Raw genomic sequence first — 19827 nt, forward strand, 5'->3', positions numbered from 1 at the left:
TCTCTTTCGTCTATGCCCAGGAAGATTAGCTATGGTGCCATGGGTTGCAAACTTCTTGATAATGTTGCGCACTGTGGACAAGGCAAATCTAGATGTCTGGAGATGGACTTGTAACCTTGAGATTGTTGATATTTTTCCACAATTTTGGTTCTCAAGTCCTCCGACAGTTCTCTTCTCCGCTTTCTGTAGTCCATGCTTAGTGTTGCACACACAGACATGCAATGCAAAGAATAAGTGAACTTCTCTCCTTTTTATCTGCTTTCAGGTGTGATTTTTATATTGCCCTCACCTGTTACTTGCCCCAGGTGAGTTTAAAGGAGCATCACATGCTTCAAACAATCTTATTTATTCACAGTTTTGAAAGGGTGCCAATAATTTTGTCCAGACCATTTTTGGAGTTTGTTGTGACATTAAGTCCAATTAGCTTTTTTTCCTCCCTTTTTTGGTTTAGTTCCAATACACAAAAAGAGAATAAACATGTGTATAGCAAAACATGTGTTACTGCAATCCTTTTCTGTGAGAAATACTTCATTTATTTGTAAAATTTTAGGGGTGCCAACATTTACGGCCATGACTGTGTATCAGGAAGATGTAGTGATGTAAACTGTAGGGGCTGGTAAGTCGTTATAATGTCCCTTAGGAAGCAGGGCTAGAACTCAAAGACAAGATCCAGCCAAGTATCCTGAGACCATAGAGGAGGATGTGTCATCTCCGGAGAAGGGAGCTGCTGACACAGTACCACACTGACAATGAAAGAACGGCACAACTTACTGTCACCACTAAATCAAGCAAAACATGCTGAAGCCCGTAAAATGTGTGACAACAATGTATTAATAAGTTATATTTCATGGAGTGATAGTTATATTTTCGTTAATTTTCGATAATTTTCGTACCAAAATACCCTTTTAACTGTCCAGAGCAGGAGAGGTTTGCTATGGGGATTTGCTCTTGCTCTGGACAGTCCATGACACAGACACAGGTGGCAGCAGAGAGCACTGTGGTCAGACTGGAAAGAACTACACAACTTCCTCTGGAGCATACAGCAGCTGATAAGAACTAAAAGGCTTAATATTTTTAAATTGACTTTATTTACAAATCCATTTGCAAGACATTTTAACCATCATGGCACCACTTGATTTGTTGGACCTATACCAGTTTCTAGTTTGAAGCACTCTCTGCAGTCATAACATGTGTCCATTCATATTGCTGAAATACACAGTACAAGGTGTATAGTAAAGCTTCACTTTTAATAATCTATCAGAGCATAGAATAAAAACCTAAACTTTGTGTATTTTATGGCAAATATTTTTACTTTTTTCTTGCGTGAAAGATGTGTGATTTTTGTATGGTAGCTTTTATTTCCATTGAACGTTGTCTTATTGTGACACCATTCATGAGGTCCATAAAAATACTGTATGTTTGATGGCATTATTGCCTTATTATGGCCATGCCCATGATCCACAGGATAACATTTATTTATCATTCATCAAGCATGGCATACAAAAGACACAGATTTCATGTATTTTTCCATTCCTTCCAAAAAGAGAAAAAGATTTATAACAATCAGTTATGAGTAGTACTAAAAAAAAAAAAAAGGCTCGGCCACAATAACAAACAAACAAACAAACCATATATCCGATATGAAGAAACAAGAAGTGGAGCACTCACCAGGTATTCTTCTGTCAGTGGCTTCTTTATTATGAATAAATCATAACAGGTAGCATGTAGGGGAGGCAGATGGAAGGACTTGGGGGTACAAAGATCAGCGACGGGCCGTTTGCATGCCGAAGCGCTTCGTCAGGCTGACGAAACGCTTCGGCGCGCAAACGGCCCGTCGCTGATCTTTGTAACCCCGCGTCCTTCCATCTGCCTCCCCTACATGCTACCTGTTATGATTTATTCATAATAAAGAAGCCACTGACAGAAGAATACCTGGTGAGTGCTCCACTTCTTGTTTCTTCATATCGGATGTCTGCTCTTGTTCTGTGGATTGCACCTAGGATGTGTCAGATAGGGCTCTTTCAGAACTGTTTGTAGCTCTAGTGTGTGGTTCCTGATTGCTGTACAGCTGAGGGGAAGGTGCACAGATTGACTCTTCTACTAGCAAACAAACCATATAGCTATGTCAGTAGATAGAAGGGAAAGAAAAGCAGCACATCCAAACCATCAGGCAGAAATAGTAAATAGGAGAAAAATCTCAAGGTGCACGCAGAATCTGGAGCCTAGTTCAGGGCTCAAACTTCAAGCTGAAAAAGGATCTCTCCACAGCACCATTCGTGGTAAAAAAAATAAAAAAAAAACGTGAATTTTATTCCATTTAAGATGTCTTTACAAGCTTTTTGTAAAGACACCTGAAACTGAATAAAATTCATGTTTTTTTTTACCACGAATGGTGCTGTGGAGAGATCCTTTATCTGTTCTATGTCAATAGATAGATAAATTGTTTAAAGGTCTTAAAATGTGATAATGAAAAATAAATTCTTTAGCCCTTAAAGGGGTACTCTGGCGAAAAACATCTTATCCCTATCCCATTATTGAAACATTGGCCAAATTCTCAATAGGATTTCAAAATGGATTGTGGGAGGGCATGTAAGGCTGCAAGGCTTGCCTGGAACATCCATCAATACATGCTTGTACCGACCATTACAAAATAGTTGGCGCATGCATATGATATAATATGTGCATTTGTTTAAAAACAATAAGGCTACATTTATACAATTACTAGCTGAGTACCCGGCGTTGCCCAGTTTTTCCTTCCTAATCCTTGTTGTGAAGGAAAATGAATAGAGATGAGCAAACTTACTGTAAATTCGATTCGTCACGAACTTCTCGGCTCAGTTGATGACTTATCCTGCATAAATTAGTTCAGCCTTCAGGTGCTCCCGTGGGCTGGAAAAGGTGGATACAGTCCTAGGAGAATCTTTCCTAGGACTGTATCCACCTTTTCCTGCCCACTGGAGCACCTGAAAGCTGAACTAATTTATGCAGGATAAGTCATCAACTGACGAGCCGAGAAATTCGTGACAAATCGAATTTACTGTAAGTTCGCTCATCTCTAAAAATGAACAGAGGAAGCTTTTGACTTCATATTCCGTCCTCATATATTGTTGGCATATCCCAACCCCATATCCCGACCACCTATCCTGTCCTCCTATCTCGACCTTCTATCTCGACCTCCTATCCCGACCGCCTATCCCGTCCGCCTATCCCGTCCTCCTATCCCGACCTCCTATCCCGTCCTCCTATCGCAACCTATCCCGACCTCCTATCCTGTCCTCTTATCTTGACCTCCTATCCCGACCTCATATCCCAACCTCCTATCCAGTCCTCATATCCCATCCTCCTATCCTGACCTCCTATCCCATCCTTATATCCTGTCTTCATATCCCGTCCTCATACCCATCCTCATATCCTGTCCTCCTATCTCAACCTCATATCTTGACCTCCTATCCCGTCCTCAAATGCGTCCTCATATCTCGACCTCTATCTCTACCTTCTATCCCGTCCTCCTGTCCCGTCCTCCTATCTCGACCTCCTATCCCAACCTCCTATCTCGACCTCCTATCTCGACCTCCTGTCTCGACCTCCTACCTCGACCTCCTATGTCGAGCTCCTATCCCGTCCTCCTATCCCGTCCTCCTATCTCGACCTCCTATCTCGACCTCCTATCTCGACCTCCTATCCTGACATCCTATCCCGTCCTCCTTTTCCGTCCTCATATCTTGACCTCCTATCTCCACCTCCTATCCCGACCTCCTATCTCGACCTTCTATCCCGTCCTCCTAACCCGTCCTCCTATCTCAACCTCTTATCCCGAACCGTAATATGTGTACCAGGTATTGAAATATCTCCAGCCGTACGGAAGTTATGTGGGAACATACATTTCCCATTGATTTGCATGGGTCTTTAAACAAAAACCCCAACCCTCACAAATGGGGGTAGTTAAGGGTTAAATTAACTATCCTATATTACTACTCTGGGGAAAAACATCTTATCCCTAGCCCATTATTGAAACATTGGCCAAATTCTCAATAGGATTTCAAAATGGATTGTGGGAGGGCATGTAAGGCTGCAAGGCTTGCCTGGAACATCCATCAATACATGCTTGTACTGACCATTACAAAATAGTTGGCGCATGCATATGATATAATATGTGCATTTATTTAAAAAAAAATAAGGCTACATTTATACAATTACTAGCTGAGTACCCGGCATTGCCCAGTTTTTCCTTCCTAATCCTTGTTGTGAAGGAAAATGAACAGAGGAAGCTTTTGACTTCATATCCCGTCCTCATATATTGTGTCATATCCCAACCCCCTATCCTGTCCTCCTATCTCGACCTCCTATCCCATCCTCCTATCCCGACCTCCTATCGCGACCTATCCCTATGTCTTCATATCCCGTCCTCATACCTGTCCTCATACCCGTCCTCATATCTCAACCTCATATCTTGACCTCCTATCCCGTCCTCATATCCCGTCCTCCTATCTCTACCTTCTATCCCGTCCTCCTATCCCGTCCTCCTATCCCGTCCTCCTATCTCGACCTCCTATCCCGTCCTCCTATCCCGACCTCCTATCCCTACATCCTATCCTGACCTCTTATCCCGACCTCTTATCCCGTCCTCCTTTCCCGTCCTCATATCTTGACCTCCTATCTCGACCTCCTATCCCGACCTCCTATCCCGACATCCTATTCTGACCTCTTATCCCGACCTCTTATCCCGTCCTCCTTTCCCGTCCTCATATCTTGACCTCCTATCTCCACCTCCTATCCCGACCTTCTATTGCGACCTCCTATCTCGACCTTCTATCCCGACCTCCTATCCCGTCCTCCTAAACCTCCCATTGATTTGCATGGGTCTTTAACCCTTAACTACCCCCATTTGTGAGAGTTGGGGTTTTTGTTTAAAGTCCCATACAAGTCTATTGGAAATATATGTTACTGCATAACTTCAAAACGGCTGGAGATATTTTGATAATACTTGGTCAAATGTTACTTATATGTCCACTTAAAATATAGGATAGTTAATTTAACCCTTAACTACCCTCATTTGTGAGGGTTGGGGTTTTTGTTTAAATTAACTATCCTATATTTTAAGTGGACATATAAGTAACATTTGACCAAGTATTATCAAAATATCTCCAGCCGTTTTGAAGTTATTCAGTAACATATATTTCCAATAGACTTGTGTGGGACTGTAAACAAAAACCCCGACCCTGGCAAATGGGGGTGAGTGTTTGTTGTTCACATATAAGTGACATGTGTGATAAGTTTCATGTTAATATCTTTAGCCGTTTGGACGGGATCCTGGAACATACACACACATATACACACACACACATTGAGTTTTATATATATAGATTTAGATTTTTTTTTTTTTTATCATTTAGCCTGTAGTATTTAAATAATTTATAAAACTATAAAGCTGAGCCCCATGATAGGTCTTCTTTAAATTACCTTGTCACAACACTGAAGGGTTAATTAAACAAATCGTGATGGTTTTCAAAAATTTTTTGAAAACACATGTACACTTTAAAGTATCCCTGTCACTCAACCAAATTAAGACATCAACATAACAAGCATAGACCGCACCACTGTAAAATATTTTGGATGCCCAAACTGGCTGGAGTTGAAGAGTACCTGTCACCAAATAAAACTTTTAATATAGTGTTCCTTGTGTAATTAGCAGACACATTCCCATTCACTTGCTTTTAGAATTATCAACAGGCATATGTTTGAAATGGAATAGAAAAAATGGCCACTAAGTGGCTTTGTTCTGGTTCCTGCCACAATTAATACAGTGAGTTTGGTCTCTGCCGGCCTGGCTAGAGACCAAACTCAGGAAGTGTTTCTCTGCACTGAGTTTGATTTACATTTGCATGAAAGATGCAAGGAGCCTTAACTGAAACATGCATAGAGCATCACTGAAAGCTGTATAGAACCTCACTGAAACATGCACAGAGCTTGAGGTCTTCTATTGATCACAGCGCTGCAATCATGTGAGGGCGGAAGTGGTCTCCCAGCAGGCTTCAGTGATTTCAGGCCTGCCTGGAAACGCCCACTTTCTCCTGCTGGTAGATTGCTTTATGTGAGCAAGAATAAAGGTAAGATACACAGCCTTTTAAAGCTCTGAATTTTTTTTAAGGGTGGGAGGGGTGTTAGGAGTAGTTTGGGAACATAGCCTGAGTTAGTTTCGAACAGTTTATTCTGTGACAGGTACTTTTTAAGTATGGTGTACAAAAATAGCCCCATGTTTCGACCCTTGCAACATGTTCAAGTCTTTGTCAGGCATATAAATTCTCCTTGATTGTCACAGAAACATGTCAAAAGTTTTGATTGGTCAGGGTCTGAGTGTTCAGGCCAGGAAAATTGCACTACTGTGCACTTTACTCCTTGGTTCATTGTGATCTCCATCCAGTTGTACTAGACAGGCTCCATAAACTTATAATGGGACATGTCTATGTGACAAGTCAAAAGCTTGACCATATCAGTTTTTGTTACAAGACTGAAAACTGGGGTCTGCTGCAACAAAAGTCCAGCAACAAAAACTGATACAGTCTAAACATGACCTGACTGAAGTCACAAGATCACTCCGTCTGGGTCATTGACATGAATGGGGTGTGGCACGGGTTTGGTGGGATTACGTTACCAGGTGATTTTCAAATTCTCCTGCCGAATCCCTGAATTGTGATGTGAATGCAGCCTTATAGGCTGTGCACTCACTACTTTACATTGTAGGGGAGTGTCATTTCCTAATTTTTGTTTCATTAAAAGGTATAATAAAATGTTAACAAAAATGTAAGGGGTATATTCACTTATGTGAGTTACTGTATGTACTAGAAGTTTATCCCTTGTGTATGAAGAAATTGTATAAATATAGAATACAAATAGTGTAATGTGTATTCCCCATTTTACTGGCTTTTTATTATGCACATATAGAAGCGATTGGTATTCAAGTCTATTGTGGCGGTCAGCTTAATTGCTGACATGACCTGGCTTTAAAATATCATAACTTACATTGGAAGCTTATAATTCATAAACTAGAATGCAAATCGAATCTTTAAACTTCACAACCTTCTGTCCCGTCCTTCCTTCTATCATCTTCACTTGTGTTTCTTCTTTTCTGTTCATAAATTACTTATCAGTGTCACATCTTATTTAAAGGGACAGGGAAGAAAGGTTGGCCGCTCTGACAGCAGCCCAGCAAGAGGCTATGGAGGAGCTGCAAAAGAAGATCCAGTTAAAGGTTGGTATTCTAGGAATCTGAGGACCTGTTGTCCTAGTCGCAGTCACATTTGTTAGAAAATAATAATTAGACTTCATGTGGAGGATTGGATGGAATTAAATTAAGCTACCTATGTTTTCTATTTAGTCAGAAATTAAGGCCTGAGGTTCTTTTTTTGTATATGTTATGTGGCAGGAGGAACCATTCAAAGCATTCCCTTACCAAATTTTGGAGCCTAGAGAGCAAGATATTGGATATACATAAGCTGCATCTAGCCCACCTAGTTTGTGAAGGGAGGACAGGACATGTCATTTAGTATATTGGAGGAAACCACCTCAGTGACTTGAAGCTTTCAGTCAGCACCCCGCCCCGAATGATTCCCGTGCCTCGGGCCAGTCTCTCCCTCTCTAGATGTTATCTGTATGTGTCTCTGAGCAGAGCGCTCTCCAGCAGACTCCTGTGTTACTGCTTCACCGCATCCTGGCTTTAGAGTCAATTAGCATTGTTAGACTGCAGATTACCGCATGACCTCTTTAATACTACTCACTTTTCCGAGCTACAAACCCTCTTTATACCATCAGAGGAGCTTTCTGGTTGTGATTAGAGGCATCGGGAGATCATGGAGTCCTGTGGAGGCAGCCTGTCTGTTGGGAAGCATACAGAAATCATATATCTCACTAGTTGAGGGCATAGACTACACATTGCTTTACTTACATTGTAGTTTTATGTACCAAACACATATTATTATTTAGGACTTCTAATGTACTGATGATTTTCATTGTAATTGTATATGAAAATATTTTTGTATCTAGGTTATAAAGTCATTGGCTTCCTTATCTATAAATCCTAACTAAAAATAAGTGGGTCACCTAGTGCTTCTTCGTGCAGATGCTGTAAACAGCTCAATGAACCATTTCCAAGCTATGATACCTATTTCATGGTATTAAAAACCCACTGTATAGTAACCATACTGAAATCATATGTTTAAAAGTACCGCAAAGTCTGATATAGGGCACAAACATGGTTTTATGTTATTTTACTAGATATTCTATGTTTCCTGTTGGTAAGGCTAGGTACCCCTTGTGCTTATACTGGCAGCATGCCAATACCAACGTACACTGTGGCATACAGCAGCGGGCCCCATTCACTTAAATGGCCTGAACTGAGTCCTCTAGTGTTGGGATGCTGATAGATGACGAACAGCATAATTCTTTTAAACTCAGTCCATCTCTCCAGTATGAAATGGCTGATAACAGGGACAATTTATATGTGTTGTACATGTGAATAAGTTTCATTTTAGATGTATTGGGGGAGATTTATCAAAACCCGGGCAGAGGAAAGTTTGCCCAGTTGTCCATGGCAACCAATCAGATCTCGTCTTTCATTTTGTAGAGGCCTTGTTAAAAATGAAAGAAGCGAGCTGATTGGTTGCTATGGACAACTGGGCAACTTTTCCTCTGGACAGGTTTTGATAAATCTCCCCCATTGTCCCTTAATAGTTAATTAACAATGATAAGTGAGGGCTTATCTGAAATAGTTAAACAGTGCTGGGTGGTTGTACATAGAAAAATGGACTTCTGCTTTCTGGATAATTGACAACCCTATTAGATTTAATGAGGGCGGTGGCTTTACAGTTAGAAACCATCTGTTTCCCAAAGGATTGCCCCAAATGCCTGTTGACCATTCATATGATTTAATATATCTTCTGGGAATGTAGAGTTATTAAGAACTACTCCACAGCATTTTAGAGTAAGTTATTTTGTATTAAGGGAACCTGTGTCTTTTTCATGCTGAGCATTATGCTCATTAAAGGGAACCTGCCATAATGTTCATGCTGTCTGAGCAACAAATTATCAGGGTGTGTTCCTGTTTTGGTATAGGGAGAGAACTATCAATCAAGGCTGGTGGGGTGGGAAGAGGCCACTAGGGACCATCCTAATGACTTGTGGTTAAGGCATCTTGAAAGTGTTAACAGGTTACCTTTATATTGAAGGGATTGTTTGGGATTGTTTTGTTATAATTATTATTATTGTTGCTATTTTTTTCACTAAAGTAGTCAGACTAGGTAAAAAAAGCACTTTAATCCCAAGCACAGTTCCCGCTGTTTTTACTGCACTAAGTGGGTCCCCATTAATCTCCTCTTTCATTCTTCATCTTGTCACTTATGAAATGCCTGCTTGGCCAGTCATTGTTCGGAGCTGTGACCCGCCTCACTCAGTTATATTCTATTGAATGGTCCGTTTACTCGTTGTTAAAGGGAAATTGTCATCAGATTTTACCCATACAGATTTTAACTGTTGGCAACACTTTATATTGAGTAACATCTGCTTGTTATCTAAATCGTGAAGTAATCACGGTACTCCAGGTTGTAACCACTCCTAGTCAGGCATAATTGACAGCCCCGGCACCTTCGCTCTTTTTTGTTTTTTAATTGTTGAACAACCACTTTAAACCAGTTTGAATGTAGAAGTTGAAGGGGAGTTTGGATGGGTATTGTCTGTGTATATAACTAAAATAGTAAAAAGGATCATTATACTGAGCATTTGTTGTGTTTTTAATGCAAGAGATTTTGGTCCTAATCCTTTCAATATCTAAGATTTTATACTGTACATATATACTTAATGGTCTATATTTTCAGGGGTTGTAACAATATATCATAAGCCTCACAGCTCTTATTTCTAAATCCCAGCATGATGAAGGTGTTCGCAGACACCTAGAACAAATAGAACAACGAAAAGAAAAAGCAGCAGAGCTGAGCAGTGGACGGCATGCAAACACAGACTATGCACCTAAACTTACCCCGTATGAACGGATAAAGCAGTGCACTCTCTGTGGAGTATCGGTAAGTCTTAAGCGCACACTCCCTGTTTCTAGAAATTACTGAAACAATGAGCAATGAGATTGTCCAGAAGTTAAAGGGGTTATCTAGGAATAGAATAACAGAGCTACTTTCTTTCTAAAACCGCTCCCCGTCTGTCTCCAGGTTAGGTGTGGTTCTGCAGCTCAGTTCCATTGAAGTGAATGGAGCCAAGTTGTAAAACCCCATCCAACCAGGAGACAGACAGGGAGCAGTTTTTGAAACAAATTAGCTGTGTTTTCTATTCCTGGATAACCCATTTAAGAAATTACCTTACAGCTAAGAGTGTGATAAAATTGAAGAAAAGTAATTATTATTGCCCTGTTATATCCACTGCAAATCCAGTGCTGGTGATTCAATGGTCCATACCAGTCTTCAGTCTTGGTTTCTTTTGCTGCAGCAATGATGCCACGTCCATCCACATAACCACTGCAGCCAATATTGATTTACCCATTTTCTGCTTTCTCTTTTACATTTTGCTTTTAATTTTTCTTTTCCTCTGGTTATCATTTCTCCTGTGTGCTTTTTTACATGTATTAGTAATACAACACATAAACATGTATCAATTGCAATATATAATTCTGAATACTGTGTGTGTGTGATATATATATATATATATATATATATATATATATATATGTGTGTGTGTGTGTGTAAAAAGTAAGAATGTATTTATTTAGTTATCTAACAGTATCTTGTCTCATTCTTCCAGATCTCTTCTGAGGTTTATCTGTTCAGTCATATTAAAGGAAAAAAGCACCAGTTGACCGTACGAGAAAACAGCAGCATCCAGGGTCGGGAATTATCAGATGAAGAGGTGGTGAGTACAGAACAGCCATTACATAACTACTTTAGACACAATAGCAAATAGGCTGCACAACTAGAAAACAAATCAGTGGCAAGGGGTAGTTACCCTGAGATAACATGCATTCTACTAATTAAAATGTAATAATGTCTTTATGCTTAATGCCCATGTGAAATATATTCATATAGGACATACAAGGGGAGATTTATCAAAACTTGGGGAAAGTAAAAGTTGACTAGTTGCTCATAACAACCAATTACATTGCTTCTTTCATTTTTGAAAAGGCCTCTGAAAAATAAAAGAAGCAATCTAATTGGTTGCTATGGGCAACTGGTCAACTTTTCGTCTCCACAGGTTTTAATAAATTTCCCCCATAGTGCCATCTGTTCACAAGGTTATAGGACTGGGAAAATTCCATTAGGCTGTTAGTTTATGTGGTTAAGGATGTGTGTGTGTCTGTTCCAGCTTCACTTCCAAATGGCTGGAGATATTTCAATGAAACTTGGTACACATGTTACTTCTATACAACTAAAAATATAGAATAGTTGTAATGTCCGTTTATTTGTTTTTGTATTTTTCTGTTTAGGTGTGTATTCACACACTTGTTTCTCCAGAGCAGTTTGCTATTTTACCTGGATAGGGAATAGTTAATGTTCTGAACGAATGAGAACTCGGGTGGAGTTATTTAGCCAGAGTTCTCCTGCATTCTGGGCTGGTTATTGAGTGCAATAATACTATGTCTGTCTGTGCTATATTCTGACTATGTCTGCTTTGGAGCTTTGGGTGAAACACTCTTAGTTTGAGATTTTAATCTAATATCTCTGTTTTAGCATGCACTTTGTATTTTCTGGTTTTAGCCAATTTTATGTGACATGCTCTTAGTAGATTTTAAGCTGTGTTTGTTTAGTCGGTTTTAGGATTTGTATGTTCTTTTTGCTCTGTGTCTGTTCACACTGGAACTCATTTACTATTGCAAATCCAACATGTTTTGTCAGGTTGTGCGTCAGAAATTCTGTGCCAGATTTTGCACCAGAATTTGCGCCAGAATTGAAAAAAACCCCGACTAACTCCCCATTTTGCTCAGAAAAACCCGGAAAGGGGGCGTGGCCACCAGAAAAGGGTCATGTGCCTGACATTTTCACAAAAAACCAACATATTTACTAAGGTTTCCACATAAAATGTGGGGGATTTGAGCTGAGGAAAACCAGACAGATCAGAGCAGGTGTAAAAAAAAAGCAAAGTGTAGGGAAAGTGGAAAATGTAGGGAAACCTTACCGTGGAAAATAAATTATAGGGAATTAAAACCCGCAAAGAAACCTACACTACACTCTTAGTAAATAAGGGCCACTTTTCTCTTGTATCCGTTTATATGAAGTTCTGTGTTTTATATTTCTGTTTTCCTACTGGGTCCGCTTCTGACCACACTGTTGAGTGTGCCACTGGCCAGTAGTCTATTTGGATTTATTATATTTGGCTACTCCATTTGGTGGAGTGGGGAGTCCAGTTTGTATGTTCCGTGTCCCAGTGTGAACAGTTTTCTATATTTATATCCTGTTTGGTTAATCTGATCTTTGTACTTGTACCTGTTTGTGAGCAGTGTCCTATGTTACCTGTTCAGTTTAGTGTTTTGGCTCTCAGTTCTTCTGTTTATCCCCTTCATCTCCTGGATTCTGCTGTATACTCATATCTAGTCTTGTTAATTTTATCATGTCTGCTGTTTATCTGATATCCGGTTTATGAACTGTTTGTTAATTCACTATATTCTGCTGTTTGTGAGTTTATATTCTGCCCTGTTAGTATTTGTATTCTGTCTGGTATATCTGATTGTTTAGTAGTTTTCTGTTTTGTATATTATGTGTTTTTACGCCACTGCACTTTAACGCAGGAAGGGACCGGCGCCCAGTTTTCGATCCATTGTTTAGGATGGATGGGCAAGTAGGCAGGGAGAGTTGTTTAAGGGTCATTTTAGGGCTCACTCTCCCTGTCCCCCAGTCGGTCCCTGACAATAGTTAAATTAATCATAGCCCACCCCCATTTGCAAGGGTGGGCTTTTTGTCTAAGGTCCTCTACAAGTCTACCTTACACCACAAGCTTTGCTCTACATCTCCGATTTAGTAAGGCAGTTCAGCTTGCATGCCATTCCCCTTTCTGCAAGCCTCACCTCCTCCTGTAAACCCTTTTCTTTCTACAAGCAACACCTCTTCTATTTTTAGCCCCTTTTTTGTTTCAGTTTAAGGTTGAAAACACCAAATCCACGTCACAGGTTCTTCAATCACAATCTCTTCATCAAGGCTCACCCTACCTTACTCCCCACACTCTGCATCTCTGGGTGAATGTGTCGATCCTGCAAGCCAGGCCCCCTTCTATTTGTCGATCCGGAAAGCCATCCCCTCTTCCCTTCATCATGTGTTGGTCTGGCTTGCAAGCCACCCCTCTCTTACAAAGCCACACCCCTTATATTTCCGATTATTTTTTGTGCGCTGGTCTGGCTTGCAAGCCATGCCCCTGTAAAGCCGCACCTCCTCAAAGACACACCCTCCTTCTATTTTCACCATACAATCTTCATTACAACTCAGCCATACCTAAAGATGGGATATGATGGTGGGATATGAGGACAAGAGCTTCCTTATATGTTGCTTTTCTTCTTCCAAAAGGTTTAGGTCGGAACGCTGGGTGCTCTGCAAGTTATATATGTGTGTTAACCCACTCTTATTGTTACCATATACCATTGTTTTTTTTTATTATGTAGTTGATGCATGGAATTGATGCATACTATTTTAGGCTTACATTAGGACTGTTATTCAAATCTTACAGGATGAGTTCATAACCATCAATTAGGTAAATGTGAGCTGCTGATTGTGTATTATGTGTTATTACATATAGCATTATGAGAATTCCATCTTGTTATACAAGAAGGTTTATGTGTGTATGAAACATGATTGTGTTGAGACTAGTGTATGTGCTAACATAGCTTGAAGCTATTTGCTTTTGTAGTGTCCTAATGGTGTTTATTTAGTACAGACTCCAGCCTGTCACATATCAGTCCATTCAGGTTCTTGAATGTTATTGATATATTTGATCTTGAAAATTGCATTTCTCTGCACAATGCCTTGTTAGTAGCAAAGTGAAGGTTTTGCATCCTCTCCGATCTAGGCGTTCTGGCGGTTACATTGGTCCCCCACTATTGCGCATTTTCTTTTGCCATTGCTTACTTTGGTAGTTTAAAAGTATCTGTCACCAAATAAACTGTTCTAAACTAACTCAGGCTATGTTCCCTAACTACTCCTAACACCCCTCCAGCCCTTAAAAAAAAATGTCACAGCTTTAAAAAGCTCTGTATCATACCTTTATTCTTCCTCACATAGTGCAATTTCCCAGCAGGCATGACACCACTGAAGCCTGCTGGGGGACCACTTCAGCCCTCACATGGTTGCAGTGCTGGGATGAATAGAAGACCTCAGGCTCTGTTCAGCTTTCAGTCTGTGTTGCTTTCTGTGAGAATCTGTGTAGCTTTCACTTTCTGTGCAGCTGTCAATCAAGCTCAGTGCAGAGAAGCACTTCCTGAGTTTTGTCTCCTGTCAGGCCGGGAGGAGACCAAACTCACTGTATTAATTGTTTTTTATATTACATTTTAAACATATTTATGTTGATAATTTTAAAAGCAAGTGAATGGGAAAGTGTCTGCTAATTACACAAGGAACACTATAGTAAAAGTTTTATTTGGTGACAGGTACTCTTTAAGTTCAAGATGGTACACTGGTATAGGGTTCAGATAACCCAATCCACTATCGATTCAATTAGAAGTCTAAACTCAATTAACACACTTTACCATTCTACAACTTCAGATTGGTCTGTGAACAAGCTGTTTTATGAAACAAAATAGGAATTAATAAGCCTCCCAGTTAATTTGATATTCTTTTTAGCATGTAGGTGAATCTTCTGTGTCTGGCTTGCTGTCATTGTACGGAAGCTTACTCACCAGCATACAAATAACCTTAGCCAATTGCCATATAAACATTTAAGATGTCAGTAGGGGTTTAAACTTCATTTATGATTTTAAGATTAAACAGCAGTGCATGCTATAAAAGATAATTGGAAAATAGAAAAATGGAAGTCTTTTCCAAATGAACTTAAAAATATGCTGAAACATGCAGAGTGCTGAAGACCATCCTGCAGGTACATGGGCTAAAGCAGCCAGTTAGTAAGCCTTCAGCCAGGCCCTCCGCAGCATTCAATAAACAATTCCCTGCTTCAGATCTGTCATTGTACCTCTTCTAGTTAAACTATCATGGACTTCTGACCTATGCAGTAGTCCCTCAACATACAATATTAATTGGTTCCGGGACGTCCAGTATACATTGAAACCATTAAGTTTTCATAATAAAAATGTTACCCTCTCCCCAGGACAGGTAGCTGCTTGTGTAATGGTACCCGACATACTGTGTAAATTGATGCTGAAAGCCATCACAAGTAGAAACATTAGTATGTCAGGAATATTGTATGTTGGGGGGACCACTCACTGTACTGGCTGTACGTAGAATGTTTGGCTTTTCATATGCAGTGGTTCCCAGGTCCCCAATATTTCCAGTTTACAATAGTTTTTCTTGAGTCATCATAGCTCAAAAGGATGTTCAGCTTACAAAGCCACAGACAAAGCCAATCTAGAGTGAAAGGTCAGTCAGCATATACCTACATTTGCTAGTAAATGCTTGTGAATCAGCTCATCACTAGTAGAACTTATCAGCAGACTAAGTCCATGCACTGACTGGCTGTCTAGTAGTGCCCCTCACATGTTCAGACTTTATAACATGTACTTTATTAGTTTCTTTTTATGTTACCTGCATGAACTGTACTGTTATCTTCCTGTGCTACAATATTTTCTTTCTATTCTATGTGCATGTACTGTACTGTTATCTACCTCTGCTGCCTATACACTGCTTGTCTCTATCCATGCTACGTGTACTTTTGTGCTCTCCACCTGTGCTACATGCACTGTACATCTCTCTACCAGTATGTTATGTACTGTCCTACATATACTGGCCCTGATTTACTAACATGATCCAGACTCTCTTTATCGGGTTATGCGACACAGTTTGTGTCGCACATCCGCTGTGACATTTTGTGCGACACATTTTACTGGTAAAAACGAATTACTTGGAGTATTTTTCTAATTACTTGGAGTATTTTTTAACCCGACTAAAGGGGCGTGGTCTGCATAATTAGGGGTGTGCTCCCGACATGTTCCTGAAAACCCAACAGTTGTATTTAAAAACCCACCACAAAAATTGTGAAATACTGAACTTGAAAACCCGATTGCCTTGAGGTGTGGGGAATCTGTTAAAAAGTGTGTTTTTTTTTTTTTTTTAAATCCTGTTACTTTGTCCCCTTAGGAGCTTTTTATATTACATTTTTTATTTATTTACTTTTTTTTTACAATTTCTCTTTTTTTTTAAATAAATCTTGGCTTTCATTTCCTTTTTTAAATCTTATTTTATTTTTTTAATTTTTGTTCGTTAACCCATTAACGACCACGAATGTAAAGTTACGTCCTGGTGCAGAGTTACTTTGCTTTATTTATTTGCTTTACGCTTCAATATAATGTGACAGAATTTTCCCGACATGTGCGAAACATTGATAAATACGTTGTAAAAAAAATTGGGGGGAAAAAAAAAATAACAAAAACAATAAAAAAAACAAGGGCCACTGTGTGTACTACACTGCTTTTTATGTGTGTTGTACTGATCTCTACCTGTACTACATTATTGTATTCCTCTCTACCCGTAGTACATGTACTGTACTGCTATCCACTGGTACTATATGTACTGTACCATTCTCTATCTGTACTACATTATTGTATTTCTCTCTACCCGTAGTACATGTGTTGTACTGCTATCCACTGATACTACATGTACTTTACTGTTCTCTACCTGTACTACATTATTGTATTCCTCTCTACCCATACTACATGTACGGTACTGCTATCCACTGGTACTACATGTACTGAACTGTTCTCTACCTATACTACATTATCGTATTCCTCTCTACCCGTAGTACGTGCTGTACTGGTACTACATGTACTGTACTGTTCTCTACCTGTACTACATTATTGTATTTCTCTCTACCCCTATTATATGTACTGTACTGCTATCCACTGATATTACATGTACGGTACTGTTCTCTACCTTTACTACATTATTATATTTCTCTGTACCCGAAGTACATGTCCAGTACTGCTATCCACTGGTACTACATGTACTGTACTGTTCTCTACCTATACTACATTATTGTATTCCTCTCTACCCATAGTACATGTACTGTACTGCTATCCACTGGTACTATATGTACTGTACCATTCTCTATCTGTACTACATTATTGTATTTCTCTGTACCCCTAGTACATGTGTTGTGCTGCTATCCACTGGTACTACATGTACGTTACTGTTCTCTACCTGTTCTACATTATTGTATTCCTCTCTACCTGTACTACTTGTACGGTACTGCTATCCACTGGTACTACATGTACTGTACTGTTCTCTACCTATACTGCATTATCGTATTCCTCTCTACCCGTAGTACGTGCTGTACTGGTACTACATGTACTGTACTGTTCTCTACCTGTACTACATTATTGTATTTCTCTCTACCCCTATTATATGTACTGTACTGCTATCCACTGATATTACATGTACGGTACTGTTCTCTACCTTTACTACATTATTATATTTCTCTGTACCCGAAGTACATGTTCAGTACTGCTATCCACTGGTACTACATGTACTGTTCTCTCCCTGTACTTATGTTGGTGCTAGCTACCCGTAGAACATGGACTGCATTGTTGTCTATATGCATTACTTGCACTATATTGCTAGCTACTTTTGCCCAAATGGGCTGTTTTTTGGCGACTGTAATAATGTACAGGACCCTGAAGAAGCTTCTACCCTCAGCATAGAAAGTGATTTATAGCTTGCATCATCCCCTGTGGACTTTTATGTGTAAGAACTCGTTATTATCCCTAATCTTCTTTTGACTTATTTTTGGTGGGCATTTTCAGCTCTTCGATTTTCAGCAATGTGTTAACTATCTCAAAAATATGTATTAAAGGAGCTAATAAAATTAAGGACAGTATGTACACATGTATTAAAAAGGTCTCCATGAATGAGGATATAAAACTGTAAGAGATATTGTACTTTATACAGCAGAGATCCCACCAGGGAATATTGCGGTCAGCCTCTCCATCCTGAAATGTCTGATAGTTAATAATTAATTAACAGCGCTGCGTTATACAGACAGTGTTATTACAACACAGTATAGCTCCGGGTCTGTCAACACATGTATTTATCACTACTTCAAGGCGCTTTCATGTTATATGTTTTTGTAGCATAAATGGTATATTTAGCTTTTGATGACCTCTGTCTGAATTTGACAGAAAGTCAAGTCAAACTCATCTTATTTTGGTCTTGTAGCTGCTAGAAGCCCCCAAATCTACCTGATTTTACAGAGAAACTGCATTATATTTCTGTTCCCAACTAGATTGTGTAACTGAGTGCCCAGTGACCAAACACACTCTATTATTACAACAATGGTTCAAGGAACATGACAAGGAGTTCAAGCAGTTAACGTCCCCAAATTTCCCGGATCTCAATCTGATTGAGCATCTGTGGGCCTATTTCAAAAATAAGGACATCATACCACAGAAGTAGTGTAGAGTCTATACCGTAACAGGTCAGATGGGAGTATAGCCTGATGGGAGTATATATGATTTATCAAGAACTTCAGTTCCTTTTCTCTTCGTGTGTGGACAGGTCCATTCATACCAATGATATGGTCCACACAGCAGAAAATTTGCACACAAAATTCCATAGTGTGAACATTTTTTTTTTTATTATATCTATGTAAGGAAATGAGAAAAAGATTCTGTATATGACATAAAGCACCGTCCTGTTAATTTATTTTTCCTTTTTAAGTGTATAAAATGTATACAATAAACAGAAGCAAAAACACAATGTGAACCCACCCTTAACAAGAACAACATCTTAAAGAGTACCTGTCAAATCCCACAAATAAAACAAAACTGTTATATATGTAGTACCTCATCCAAATCATGAATATGTCTCTATCTCCCATATTTCACTAATCAATAGCATATCACAGCTGCTTAATGTCATTTCCATCTTGTCAAAGGGAATGGGCGTGCCCCTCTCTTGCCTGTGATGACTCCTCCCCTTCCCTCACTCTGCTGACTCAACGCTCTTGGAGCCTGGCAGCCCTGCTCTGTAACCCTTTCCTCTCTGGTTTTGTGCTGTACACACACACACACACACACACACAATGATTATTGGAGATTGCCTGTACTCTACCACCAAAGACAATATGGTGAGTGTACAACTTAAATCTTCCTATGTCATTCATGTGTGTCATCCTTATGCAGTCCTGTAATACTTGAACTTGTAGTTTTGGAAGAGTTGGAGGTACAGTGTTTCGATCACTCCTTTTACAGCAGTGATGTGTGCCTACAGCTTTTGCAAAACTACAACTCCCAGCATATCCAGACATTCTTTGACTGTCCAAGCATGCTTCGATTTCATAGGTAAGTTTCTACAGGTGAGTATTCTCCCCTTTTTTCCTGCAGGTTTCTTGCATTCTGCACCTCTGGAGTCCCCCTATTTAGAGACCACTCTTTTTATTCCCTTACTTCCCCTTAAATTCTGCCTGCTTGGCTACCATGACATGGCACATTTCGCTTCGCAAGCATCTCATGTGATGCTTTCCTGTACTTATTAGCTGCTGAATACTACAGTGGAAATTCTTTTCCGTTTGAAACACAGAGCTATCTGCTGACATCATGAGCACAGTGCTCTCTGCTGACATCTCTGTCCATTTTAGGAACTGTCCAGGGTAAAAGGAAATCCCCATAGCAAACATATGCTGTTCTGCACA

At 39.7% G+C, this 19827-nt stretch overlaps 1 protein-coding gene across 2 annotated transcripts in view; it reads left to right on the forward strand.

Annotated features, from left to right (window-relative positions):
- Positions 1-19827, forward strand: part of SCAPER (S-phase cyclin A associated protein in the ER) — a 329263-nt gene that overhangs the window by 164653 nt on the left and 144783 nt on the right. For both annotated transcript variants that reach the window (XM_056572933.1, XM_056572935.1), the window contains exons 17-19: positions 7168-7249; positions 9918-10070; positions 10798-10905. In XM_056572933.1, the coding sequence (XP_056428908.1) occupies positions 7168-7249; positions 9918-10070; positions 10798-10905 (343 nt within the window). The remainder of the gene's footprint in view (positions 1-7167; positions 7250-9917; positions 10071-10797; positions 10906-19827) is intronic.

The sequence above is a fragment of the Hyla sarda genome, chromosome 4 (assembly GCF_029499605.1).
Source record: "Hyla sarda isolate aHylSar1 chromosome 4, aHylSar1.hap1, whole genome shotgun sequence".
Lineage (NCBI taxonomy): Eukaryota > Metazoa > Chordata > Amphibia > Anura > Hylidae > Hyla > Hyla sarda.